This window comes from Hippocampus bargibanti, linkage group LG09 (genome assembly GCF_051943395.1).
Source record: "Hippocampus bargibanti isolate YZ-2025 linkage group LG09, ASM5194339v1, whole genome shotgun sequence".
In the NCBI taxonomy this organism is placed as follows: Eukaryota; Metazoa; Chordata; class Actinopteri; order Syngnathiformes; family Syngnathidae; genus Hippocampus; species Hippocampus bargibanti.
Window position 1 is genome coordinate 3256893 of NC_142742.1, and position 13504 is coordinate 3270396.

The window sequence follows — 13504 nt, forward strand, 5'->3', positions numbered from 1 at the left end:
GCAAATCCAATCCAACCTGGACCTGTGACGTGGCGGTACAACATCACGTGACCCGGAAGAGTTTGCCCCACTCCTCTCCGGGAGGCCGAACCAATCCCAATGTTTGCTTTCCTTGGTCACTTCTCTCGCGGAGGAAACGCGCATTATTTTGGTAAAGGAGGTTTTATGGAAGACATGAAGGCCGATGTGTCCTGTTTGAACGTCGACGCGTCAAGTCGTCTCGCTCGTCGAACCCCGCCACGGGACGGACAATAACCAAATCAAGCTAGTTAGCTTAGCCCAGCTAAGAGGAGGCCAACAATTAAAAATTACACGTCGTCATTACTGTTGACTGCTTGCTAAACTCGTTTGTGCAGACAGACAGTGACATTTTCTAGGTGTGTCTTTTGCCCCCACCCCACTTCAAAAGTTTTCTTCTCTCTTTTGGGGGGAATTGGATTCGTTCTTAGTGGAGCCATGGAGGACTTCAGCTCCATCAGCTTGTTGTCTCTTGCCATGCTGGTGGGCTGCTATGTGGCAGGAACCATTCCTTTGGCAGTAAACTTCTCAGAGGTAAGCTTCGACCACAGGGGGGGTCGACATTTTTGTCTCCAGGGGTCTTCCGTTAATAATTGACTTCAACTGTCATTGTCGGCTGTTCGAATTTACATAGCGAAGTTAGAAAATGCAATTTTCAAATCGCACAGGGAGAAATTTGGAAGGAAAAAAAAATACATTTCGGTCGTTTGATGGGCTTTTACATAAAAAAAGAATGTTTTATTTATTTACGCAATATCCAGATTCACAGATTTAAATGCCGTCCATATGTTTATGTAGGGATGTGACAAAAAGTTTCAATGATACCGTGTAATTCATCACACGTTTTCTAATACCATATTAAAGTGAATTTAAATAGATTTCAAATGATGTATAGATTATTGTAATATGACAAATAATAAGGAAATAATGGAATTTTGAATTTTCGAAATATGAGGGTATTTTCTGCCTGTAATCACACAGTTAAAACAATGAAAATCTGTGACCGAGCTCTTTATTACAGTTTAAACTATCATAACTTTATGAATTTTTGGCAGATCTTAACGAGTAAGGTACCATCGGAAAGCTTTTGAAATTCTAAACAAGAACAGATAACAAAAGATTCACAATATAAATGAGCAAATATCAACGATCGAATGCCGGCAGATTTTCGTCAGTAATCAAATATGGCTGTCACTGAATAGTAGGAAAGAAAATTGCGAGCTCTAGAAATATATCTGCTAATGCTTCTTTTTGCTTGAAACTTGGCAGTTATGGAGAAAAATATATATTCTACCACTTCTATGAGTTATGAAAATACAACTTACTCTCCTTTATAAACTGTAGTGTTAGCAAAAAGTGCGTGAACTTCAATCAATTTTATTTCTCATTGTCATATTCAGAAATTTCAAGAACCAGAATGGAGGGAAACGTGTAATACGTCATCATAAACTGCATAGCTTGGAAAATCCCACGAAAAACGATTACGTACTTCACAAAAATGCAATGATATACGACTGCGAGTACAGAGTGCGCTCGGTTCACTGGACAGGAACAATCGCGGTGGAATATAGGTCACTCTAGCGTCCCTAGTTTATGTCTCATTCTTTTATAAAAGATGAAATGTTGAACCCGCAGATTAGATTGCAGAGTATGATAATTGGATGTACCTATATTAGTCTCGCTGTGGAGAAATGTACATTTCAAAGCAGAAAAGTTATGAAAGGGAGATGAAAGGAACGAAAGAAGTAGAAAAACAAAATACAGGTGATGCTGGAAAGGCAGCCACTCTCGCGGCGCCATCTTGAAGTCATAAAACAAACGAAAAAACTAAATAACAAATACAGTAAAGTCTCGTTATATCGATATTCAAGGGAGTCCGAAAAAATATCGATATAACCGGGACTATCGATATATCCGACCCTGTTTGCATCTAATTTTCTCCGTGCGTGCATAGAAATAGTATCGATATAACCGGGACTATCGATATATCCGATATCGATATAACGAGACTTTACTGTAATATGACAACACAAAGACACAGAGAGTCATTCATAATTCATGATCAACAAGGCGATGATGACATAATTGAATATTTGTGACTTTTTTAAGTTAAAATTGTTGAGCTGCTCTAAATTTCACCTTCTCGGCAGAAAATAGGCGATTTCTCGACTCCTTCCTGAAAGCAGACGGATTATCTTTGTGTTGTCACAAAGTAAAACACTCCTTTTATTTTTGAAAATAACATTGGAAGATTGCTGTGACATACAGTAAAGTCTCGTTATATCGATATTCAAGGGAGTCCGAAAAAATATCGATATAACCGGGACTATCGATACATCCGACCCTGTTTGCATGTAATTTTCTCCCTGCGTGCATAGAAATAGTATCGATATAACCGGGACTATCGATATATCCAATATCGATATAACGAGACTTTACTGTATTTTGGGGGAAATTTAAAAAAAATTAAAAAAGCTGTTTTATGAGTGACAGCTGGGTGATATACTGCTATATTTTTATCCCCCCCCCCTTCCCCTCTATCACATTTCCAATCAGGAAAAGCTAAAGCTGGTCACTGTGTTGGGAGCGGGACTCCTGTGCGGCACAGCGCTCGCCGTCATCATTCCCGAAGGGGTTCACGCTCTTTACCAGGAGATCCTGGAAGGTAAACAAAGCGAACGCAAAACAAGTTATAGAGGCATTACAATAGCAGCGACAAGTTCAAACGTGTATTTTGGTGAAAAGATAGAAGAATGCAGATGACGATATGAAAAAAGAACTTTTTAAGATCATTTAGACTTGCACCTTTAAAGGGCAACTGACGTCACTTTTTTGTTTTTTAACTGACATCAGAAAAACGTTTTATAGCATCTAAAATACCCAAAACACGCAGTATGATATTTTTATTCAAATGCAAAACACCAATAAAAATGACTTAAAGTGTCCAAAATCTGCAAAAAAAAATTGAGCTGCGAATTGGGCATTTTCAGAAAGTCCCGCCCCCATTTCGTGATGTCACGCCAAGACGTCTTGCATTGCTGGAGAATCCAAACAATGGCTTCAGATTCCGAGAATATGCTTTCTTGTTACACATCCAGTTATGAATATGATTCAAATAGTTCTGAAGAGGAAAGCATACATGTTTGCAATCAATTAAAGAATTATATGTGCCATTTTGAGGCAACATTGGGGGAAAATCTCTCACCCCAAAAAAAAGAGGCACAAAATGGCGACCTCCAGTGGCCACCTCCGCTTCCACAGGCTGATAAATTCCTTATATGGAGCTTGGATGCCCTCTTCTGTCGGCTTTTGGGTGCAACACGGTTCTCAGACCAAACATGTACAGCAAAATACATTGACGTTGATGAAGGACTGCTACAATGTGGCTTTTTTCGGTCAGGGGGCGGTCCTTTCATGACGTCACGTACGGACTCGTCACCAACTCAAAAACAAGACTTCCTGAATATTCAGAGCCAGTCTTAAAACGTAAAATATACCTATATATGCGGTGGAATCTTATTAAAATACGCTCAGTAGAAGCCATTTTACAAATTATGATTATTATTATTATTACAAATTATGATTAAATTACAAATTATTACAAAAATGAGACGTCGGTTGGACGTCTAATGGACACAAGTTGTGTCCATAATAATACGACTACTACTACTACTACTACTACTAATAATAATAATATATTTCATTTATAAGCGCCTTTTAAAACTCTCAAGGACACTTTACAGTCACAGAATATTTTTTCTGCAGGTGAGCAGCGGCAGCCACACGCGCCTGCCTTCACCTAACCCGGACGCTCACAGATTATTAAAAACTAAATGTACACATTTTATTTATTTATCTGTTCATTTCTTTACTATTTTGTTTATTTGTTTTTTTTTACTAACTAACTTCATTTTTTAATTGAACTCATTCATCTTTTTCATATGTGGTATTTCGGGGTGGCGCGCCAAACCCTACTTTGCGGATTTTTGACTATCGCGGGTAATCCTGGTTCCCATTAAACCGCACAAAAAAACAAGAGATAACTATACACCCAAAATGCTCTGTAAATAAAATTCAGAAACATTTTGAATTTGCCGTCAAAAAAATGCAAACAGTTATTCTTAACATTTCCACTCAGGGGCCGTGCACCATCCACCCAGTCAAGTCGGCGTCGTCGGCGAGGGGTCGGAGGCCAAGGGCGATGCGGCGGCGTTGGCGGCGGAGCCCGTCCTAGCCGCGGACGGCCACCACGAGCACGGCCACGAGCAGCTGCACGCCTGCATCGGCGTGTCGCTCGTGCTAGGCTTCGTCTTCATGCTGTTGGTTGACCAGATCGGATCGTCGCACATGCACGGCGGCGCTGACGGTGAGAAGCCCACGCGGGTGGGATGTAGAGCTGCCGATAAGGGAGTCATATTTCAATTAGCGTATTTTTTGGAATATAAGGCGCTTCTTCAAGGAATGAAACATATTTAAAAACCCTTTCATACATAAGGTGCACCGCATTATAAGTTTGTGTAAGGCGAAAAGTTCGTCTGCTGAACATTTTTTTTCCCATAAGAAAAAAATTAAATAATCCATTCCCAGGTTCCCATTAAATATAATTTTGTAGTAAATAAGCCTTAAAACTACACAAAATATACCTTATTTCATGTATAATAAATGTGGTATTGGATTGTAATTAAAGAAATAAATGTACTGTATAATAAAGTCCTTTTATTTACCTTTATAATAATAATACATTTCATTTTAAGCGACCTTAATTGATTCCCAGAAAGTTTGTGAAGGCGAAAAGTTCGTCTGCTGAACATTTATTTCCCATAAGAAACAATTAAAAATTAGAATAATCCGTTCCCAGGAGCCCATAAAATATAATTTTCTACTAAATAAGCCTTAAAACTACACAAAATATACCTTATTTTATGTATCATAAATGTGGTATTCGAATGTAATTAAAGAAATAAATGGACTGTATAATAAAGTCGTTTTATTTACATTTATAATAATAATACATTTCATTTTAAGCGACCTTAATTGATTCCCAGAAAGTGTGTGTAAGGCGAAAAGTTCGTCTGCTGAACATTTATTTCCCATAAGAAACAATTAAAAATTAGAATAATCCGTTCCCAGGAGCCCATAAAATATAATTTTCTACTCAATAAGCCTTAAAACTACACAAAAATATACCTTATTTTATGTATCATAAGTGTGGTATTGGAATGTAATTAAAGAAATAAATGTACTGTATAATAAAGTCCTTTTATTTACATTTATAATAATAATACATTTCATTTTAAGCGACCTTAATTGATTCCCAGAAAGTGTGTGTAAGGCGAAAAGTTCGTCTGCTGAACATTTATTTCCCATAAGAAACAATTAAAAATTAGAATAATCCGTTCCCAGGAGCCCATAAAATATAATTTTCTACTAAATAAGCCTTAAAACTACACAAAAATATACCTTATTTTATGTATCATAAGTGTGGTATTGGAATGTAATTAAAGAAATAAATGTACTGTATAATAAAGTCCTTTTATTTACATTTATAATAATAATACATTTCATTTTAAGCGACCTTAATTGATTACCAGAAAGTGTGTGTAAAGCGAAAAGTTCGTCTGCTGAACATTTATTTCCCATAAGAAACAATTAAAAATTAGAATAATCCGTTCCCAGGAGCCCATAAAATATAAATTTCGACTAAATAAGCCTTAAAACTGCACAAAAATATACCTTATTTCATGTATGATATATGTGGTATTGGATTGTAATTAAAGAAATAAATGGACTGTATAATAAAGTCGTTTTATTTACATTTATAATAATAATACATTTCATTTTAAGCGACCTTAATTGATTCCCAGAAAGTGTGTGTAAAGCGAAAAGTTCGTCTGCTGAACATTTATTTCCCATAAGAAACAATTAAGCGACCTTAATTGATTCCCAGAAAGTGTGTGTAAGGCGAAAAGTTCGTCTGCTGAACATTTATTTCCCATAAGAAACAATTAAAAATTAGAATAATCCGTTCCCAGGAGCCCATAAAATATAATTTTCTACTAAATAAGCCTTAAAACTACACAAAAATATACCTTATTTCTATTTACCTTTATAATAATAATACATTTCATTTTAAGCGACCTTAATTTATTCCCAGAAAGTGTGTGTAAAGCGAAAAGTTTGTCTGCTGAACATTTATTTCCCATAAGAAAAAATAAAAAATTAGAATAATCCGTTCCCAGGAGCCCATAAAATATAATTTTCTACTAAATAAGCCTTAATACTACACAAAATATACCTTATTTCATGTATGATATATGTGGTATTGGATTGTAATTAAAGAAATAAATGTACTGTATAATAAAGTCGTTTTATTTACCTTTGTGATGGTCGTTGATGTAGTTGCCTCTTGATGATATCCAAGTGAAGTTGCCGTGCTTTCTCGGCGATAATACCCTCACTCACACCGTCCCTCGCTAGCTGCTTTTCGTTAATCCAAAGCAACAGAAGTTTTTCAAACTCTTCTATTGCCTGAGACTGTTGCTTAGACAACACAAAAACACCTTTAGCCACACGTAGCAATGATCGACTTAGCATACTAGTCCTGGGACTCTTAAGTCACACAAACGCACACCTGCTTCGTGTTTTTCGATGATCTTCTTCTGCTCGACCGTAATTTTCTTTTGTGTCCTCTTCGGCTTAATACTAGCCTGTGTTGGGGTCTTTTTCGGTCCCATAATAGCAAAAGTACTCCACTCGATAACAAACCACATCTGCACTCAAAGAATGCGGGTGTGGAAAACCAGTCCGCCGGCCATTGTGGCGCTGTTCGACTGTGTGGTTTGGTGTTTTTCCGCCGAAAAGTAGTCCGCCAGCCACCGTGGCGCTGTGTGGTTTGGTTCGTCCGCCAAAAACTAGTTCGTTAGCCAAGACTATATGACTATATCGTAATTCCAGAACATGTGTGTTTGACAGATTCCGAATCAGCTAGAGTGGCCTCCTCCAAAATCACCACCACCCTCGGTCTGGTGGTCCACGCCGCCGGTAAAGTCGTCTTGTGGGTCTTTCCCCTTCTTCTTCAATTTGTTAGCCGCTAATTATCACGCTTTGTCACTTCCAGCTGACGGCGTGGCCCTCGGAGCCGCCGCTTCCACTTCTCAAACCAGCGTCCAGCTCATCGTTTTTGTTGCCATCATGCTACACAAGGTATTGTTCATTTAGAAAGATTGGTTTGAAATAGATAAACTGTCTTTCATCTTACTTCCTGGTTGAGTTTATTTGGTTTTAGCGGAAGACTAATTTGTAAAACCAACATATTGTAAAAAAATTGTTAGGAGAATAAAAAAATAAAAGTGTGGCTTGGGGAAGTGTTCGAGAGAGAACATTTTTTAATAAAAAAATATGTATAATAATGATGTGTACTCCGATAGTCTTTGTCTCAAATATATAAAGTTAGTATTGTTATTCGTATTATTATTATCATCATTTGCTAGCTATTTGCTATCTATTAGCTCTGGCTGGCTAGCTAGCTATTTAGCTAGCTATCTATTCACTATCTAGCTAGGTATCTGTTGGCTAACGATTAGCAAGCTTGCTATTTATTTGAGTAACTTCCAGGTTGCATGAACGCTGGCCCGTGTGGCTGCCGCTGCTCACCCACAGAGAAACTGATCCTGTGACTGTAAAGTGACCTTGAGAGTTTTGAAAGGCGCTTAGAAATCCAATGTATGATCATTAGTATTGTTATTAGTATTAGTTTAGTATTATTATTATCATTCGCTAGCTATTTGCTATCTATTAGCTCTGGCTGGCTAGCTGGCTATTTAGCTAGCTATCTATTCACTATCTAGCTAGGTATCTGTTGGCTAATGATTGCCGAGGTAGCAAGCTTGCTATTTATTTGAGTAACTTCCAGGTTGCATGAACGCTGGCGCGTGTGGCTGCCGCTGCTCACCCGCAGAAAAACTTCTCCTGCGACTGTAAAGTGACCTTGAGAGTTTTGAAAGGCGGTTAGAAATCCAATGTATGATCATTAGTATTGTTATTAGTATTAGTTTAGTATTATTATTATCATTCGCTAGCTATTTGCTATCTATTAGCTCTGGCTGGCTAGCTGGCTATTTAGCTAGCTATCTATTCACTATCTAGCTAGGTATCTGTTGGCTAATGATTGCCGAGGTAGCAAGCTTGCTATTTATTTGAGTAACTTCCAGGTTGCATGAACGCTGGCGCGTGTGGCTGCCGCTGCTCACCCACAGAGAAACTGATCCTGTGACTGTATACTGACCTTGAGAGTTTTGAAAGGCGCTTAGAAATCCAATGTATGATCATTAGTATTGTTATTAGTATTAGTTTAGTATTATTATTATCATTCGCTAGCTATTTGCTATCTATTAGCTCTGGCTAGCTAGCTAGCTAGCTGGCTGGATAGCTGGCTATTTAGCCAGCTATCTATTCACTATCTAGCTAGCTATCTAGCTAAGTATCTGTTGGCTAACGATTGCCTAGCTGGCAAGCTTTCTATCTATTTGAGTTGCTTCCGGGTTGAGTGAACGCTGGCGTGTGTGGCTGCCGCTGCTCACCCGCAGAAAAACTTCTCCTGTGACTGTAAAGTGACCTTGAGAGTTTTGAAAGGCGCTTAGAAATCAAATGTATTGTTATTAGTATTATTATTATCATTCGCTAACTATTTGCTATCTATTAGCTCTGGCTGGCTCGCTAGATAGCTATTTAGCTAGCTATCTATTCACTATCTAGCTGGCTGGCTATCTAGCTCGGTATCTGTTGGCTAACGATTGCCTAGCTAGCAAGCTTTCTATCTATTTGAGTTACTTCTGGGTTGAGTCAACACTGGCGCGTGTGGCTGCCGCTGCTCACCCGCAGAAAAACTTCTCCTGTGACTGTAAAGTGACCTTGAGAGTTTTGAAAGGCGCTTAGAAATCAAATGTATTATTATTAGTATTGTTATTAGTATTATTATTAGCATTTGCTAGCTATTTGCTATCTACTAGCTGTGGCTGGCTCGCTAGTTATTTGGCTGGCTAGCTAGCTTGTTAGCTAGCTATCTATTCACTATCTAGCTGGCCGGCTATCTAGCTAGGTATCTGTTGGCTAACGATTGCGTAGCTAGGAAGGAAGGAAGGACTATTTGAGTTACTTCCGGGTTGAGTGAACGCCGGCGCATGTGGCTGCCGCTGCTCACCGACTGAAAAACGCATCCTGTGACTGTAAAGTGATCTTGAGAGATGTGAAAGGCGCTTATGAATTAAATGTTTTATTATTATTATTATAAATACTGTTTAAGGGAAAAGAAGACATATTTTAACTCATTCACTACCATTCACAAATGTTTTTTGGGAATTGAAAATATGACATAGAGCGCCATTCCCGAATTTGTTTGGCTTTTGTTGTCCCCACGTTGCCCGTCACGTGTCAACTTTGAGCAAAGATGTGACGGAATTTGTTTGGCAGGCCCCCGCCGCCTTTGGCTTGGTGTCGTTCCTCATGCACGCCGGCCTGGAGAGGAATCGAATCCGTAAGCACCTGCTGGTCTTTGCCCTGGCGGCCCCCGTCCTGGCCATGCTCACCTTCGTGGGACTGAGCCAGGTACAACCCCAATCAGATCGGGAGGTGGCGGCCACTCTTCGGATCACTCATCAACCCGATTGGGATTCCATCCATTCTCACGTCTACCTTCACTTACCAGGCTCGTCTTGTCCAAATGTGCTTTTTGTCCATACCTGTTTTACTTCTTTCCTTCCTTTTTTCCTTCCTTTTTTCCTTCCTTTTTTTTTACTTTCTTCCTTCCTTTCTTCCTTCCCCTTTTTCCTTCTTTCCTTCTTTCCGTATTCCCTTCCTTCCTTTCTTCCTTCCTTTCTTCCTTCCTTTTTTGCTTCTTTTTTTCCTTCCTTCCCTTTCCCTTTCTTCCTTCCTTCTTTCCTTCCTTCTTTTTTTCCTTCCTTCCTTCCCTTTTCCCTTTCTTCCTTCCTTCTTTCCTTCCTTCGTTATTCCCTCCCTTCGTTCCTTCATTCCATTTTTCCTTCCTTTTTTCCTTCCTTCTTTCCTTCCCTTTTTCCTTCCTTCCTTCCTTCCTTCCTTCCTTCCTTCCTTCCTTCCTTCCTTTGTTATTCCCTCCCTTCGTTCCTTCATTCCATTTTTCCTTCCTCCCTCCCTCCCTTCCTTGCTTCCTTCCTTCCTTCCTTCCTTCCTTCCTTCGTTCCTTCCTTCCTTATTCCCTACCTTCGTTCCTTTCTTCCTTCCTTTCTTCCTTCCTTCCTTCCTTCCTTCCTTCCTTCCTTCGTTATTCCCTCCCTTCGTTCCTTCATTCCATTTTTCCTTCCTTCCTTTTTTCCTTCCTTCTTTCCTTCCCTTTTTCCTTTTTTCCTTCCTTCCTTTTTTCCTTCCTTCCTTCCTTTGTTATTCCCTCCCTTCGTTCCTTCATTCCATTTTTCCTTCCTTTTTTCCTTCCTTCTTTCCTTCCCTTTTTCCTTTTTTCCTTCCTTCCCTTTTTCCTTCCTTCCTTCCTTCCTTCCTTCCTTTGTTATTCCCTCCCTTCGTTCCTTCATTCCATTTTTCCTTCCTCCCTCCCTCCCTTCCTTGCTTCCTTCCTTCCTTCCTTCCTTCCTTCCTTCGTTCCTTCCTTCCTTATTCCCTACCTTCGTTCCTTTCTTCCTTCCTTTCTTCCTTCCTTCCTTCCTTCCTTCCTTCGTTATTCCCTCCCTTCGTTCCTTCATTCCATTTTTCCTTCCTTCCTTTTTTCCTTCCTTCTTTCCTTCCCTTTTTCCTTTTTTCCTTCCTTCCTTTTTTCCTTCCTTCCTTCCTTCCTTCCTTCCTTTGTTATTCCCTCCCTTCGTTCCTTCATTCCATTTTTCCTTCCTTTTTTCCTTCCTTCTTTCCTTCCCTTTTTCCTTTTTTCCTTCCTTCCCTTTTTCCTTCCTTCCTTCCTTCCTTCCTTCCTTTGTTATTCCCTCCCTTCGTTCCTTCATTCCATTTTTCCTTCCTCCCTCCCTCCCTTCCTTGCTTCCTTCCTTCCTTCCTTCCTTCCTTCGTTATTCCCTCCCTTCGTTCCTTCATTCCATTTTTCCTTCCTTCCTTTTTTCCTTCCTTCTTTCCTTCCCTTTTTCCTTTTTTCCTTCCTTCCTTTTTTCCTTCCTTTTTTCCTTCCTTCCTTCCTTTGTTATTCCCTCCCTTCGTTCCTTCATTCCATTTTTCCTTCCTTTTTTCCTTCCTTCTTTCCTTCCCTTTTTCCTTTTTTCCTTCCTTCCCTTTTTCCTTCCTTCCTTCCTTCCTTCCTTCCTTTGTTATTCCCTCCCTTCGTTCCTTCATTCCATTTTTCCTTCCTCCCTCCCTCCCTTCCTTGCTTCCTTCCTTCCTTCCTTCCTTCCTTCCTTCGTTCCTTCCTTCCTTATTCCCTACCTTCGTTCCTTTCTTCCTTCCTTTCTTCCTTCCTTCCTTCCTTCCTTCCTTCGTTATTCCCTCCCTTCGTTCCTTCATTCCATTTTTCCTTCCTTCCTTTTTTCCTTCCTTCTTTCCTTCCCTTTTTCCTTTTTTCCTTCCTTCCTTTTTTCCTTCCTTCCTTCCTTCCTTCCTTCCTTTGTTATTCCCTCCCTTCGTTCCTTCATTCCATTTTTCCTTCCTCCCTCCCTCCCTCCCTTCCTTGCTTCCTTCCTTCCTTCCTCCTTCCTTCCTTCCTTTTTTCCTTCCTTCCCTTTTTCCTTCCTTCCTTCGTTATTCCCTCCCTTCGTTCCTTCATTCCATTTTTCCTTCCTTCCTTCCTTCCTTCCTTCCTTCCTTCCTTCCTTCCTTTGTTATTCCCTCCCTTCATTCCTTCATTCCATTTTTCCTTCCTCCCTCCCTCCCTCCCTTCCTTCTTTCCTCCCTTCTTTTTCCCCTTTCTTTTTTCTTCCTTTTTCCTCTTTCAGGCTTCCTTCTTTTCTTCCTTCTTTCCTTCCATCCTTCTTTTCATCCCTCTTTCCAACCTTCCATACTTCTTTCCATCCTTCATTCCCTCCTTCCTTACCATCCATCCTACTTTCATTATTTCATACCAACCATTCCTTCCTTTCATCCTTCTTTCCTTCCGTCCTTCCTTCTTTTGTTCTTTTCATCCTTCTTTCCACTTTCTTTCTTTCCTTCCTTCCATCACTCTTTCCATGCTTCATTCCTTCCATCTTTCTTTCCGTTGATTAATTTGAGTTCAAATCGAAGCTGTCAAAAATCACATCGAGTCAGTCGCCTGTCAAATGAAAGAAAAATGAACCCGCCCCCTTCGCCTCCCCTCCCCCCCCCACGCCCCGCCTTCTCCCAACAGAGTAGCAAGGAGGCGCTCTCCGACATCAACGCCACCGGCGTGGCCATGCTCTTCTCGGCCGGCACCTTCCTGTACGTGGCGACCGTGCACGTCCTCCCCGAGGTTGGCGGCGTGGCGGGCCACAGCCACGCGTCGCCCGCCGGCAACGGCGGTAAAGGTTTGAGTAAGGTGGAGGTGGGCGCCTTGGTGCTGGGCTGCCTCATCCCGCTGCTTCTGTCAGTCGGGCATCACCATTAAAATAAAAAAAAAGGGTGTGGTGAAAACGAAAGACTCAGAAATGTGGAACTGTTATGGTCACCGCATTATTATTATTATTATTTTTAAACACACTGTACAGACTTAAAGTGACGTTCAAGTGCCATAGTAGCTCCAATCGGGCTACTTCCTGTTTCCGAGACACGTGTATATTTTGTTTGCTTCATGGAAGGGTTTGGGGGGGTTATCGATTATGTTTATTTGGCTCCACTCGCCGATCAAAGGGACATTCCGTAGATCTAAATAAATACAGTAGATGGCGCCTCTAATTCTGGATTTTGGCAAACTTCACTTTTATTTCTAATATGCAGTCATGTGAAATCATGAAACGTTCCCAAACGGGATTGAGGAACTTGAGTGACATGAAAAGGCCCGTGTGCGAGTGCGCGTATGTGTGTGTGTGTGTGTGTGTATTTTTCCACAATGAGTTTGCTTCATGTTTGATGGTGCAAAGTGGGTTGTAAAGCCACATGTTTTATGACAAAATTAAATGTCTTTTTTTTTTAAAACGAGTACAAAAACAATTCTCATGTCTCCTTTTCTTTTCCCTGTGAGGAATTAATCAGCCCGTTTCCGCAGGCTGATATATTCCTTATATGGAGCTTGGTCGCCCTCTTCTGGTTCTTTTTGGTGCAACATGACGTTTTCAGACCAAACAAGCACAGCAAAATGCATTGACGTGATGGAAGTACTGCAACAATGTGTCCTTTTTTTTTTCGCTCAGGGGCGTTCCTTCAGTGACGTCACGTACGGACTTGTCACCAACTCAAAAACAAGACTTACGGAATATTCAGCATGATTCTTAAAATGTAAAATATAGCTATATGTGGTGGAATCTTTGTAAAATACGCTCAGTAGAAGTCATTTGAAGCCATTTTACAAATTATGGACACAACTTGTCCGGATATGTCGGTTGTCCTTTAA

At 40.2% G+C, this 13504-nt stretch overlaps 1 protein-coding gene across 1 annotated transcript; it reads left to right on the forward strand.

Annotated features, from left to right (window-relative positions):
* The first annotated feature begins 62 nt into the window (after positions 1–62).
* Positions 63–13104, forward strand: slc39a9 (solute carrier family 39 member 9). The gene is made up of 7 exons (XM_089004254.1): positions 63–552; positions 2575–2683; positions 4157–4384; positions 6991–7059; positions 7136–7221; positions 9487–9621; positions 12326–13104. Exons 1-7 carry the CDS (start codon positions 457–459, stop codon positions 12560–12562), a joined length of 960 nt encoding a protein of 319 aa, XP_088860380.1. The 5' UTR covers positions 63–456; the 3' UTR covers positions 12563–13104.
* Positions 13105–13504: the final 400 nt, after the last annotated feature.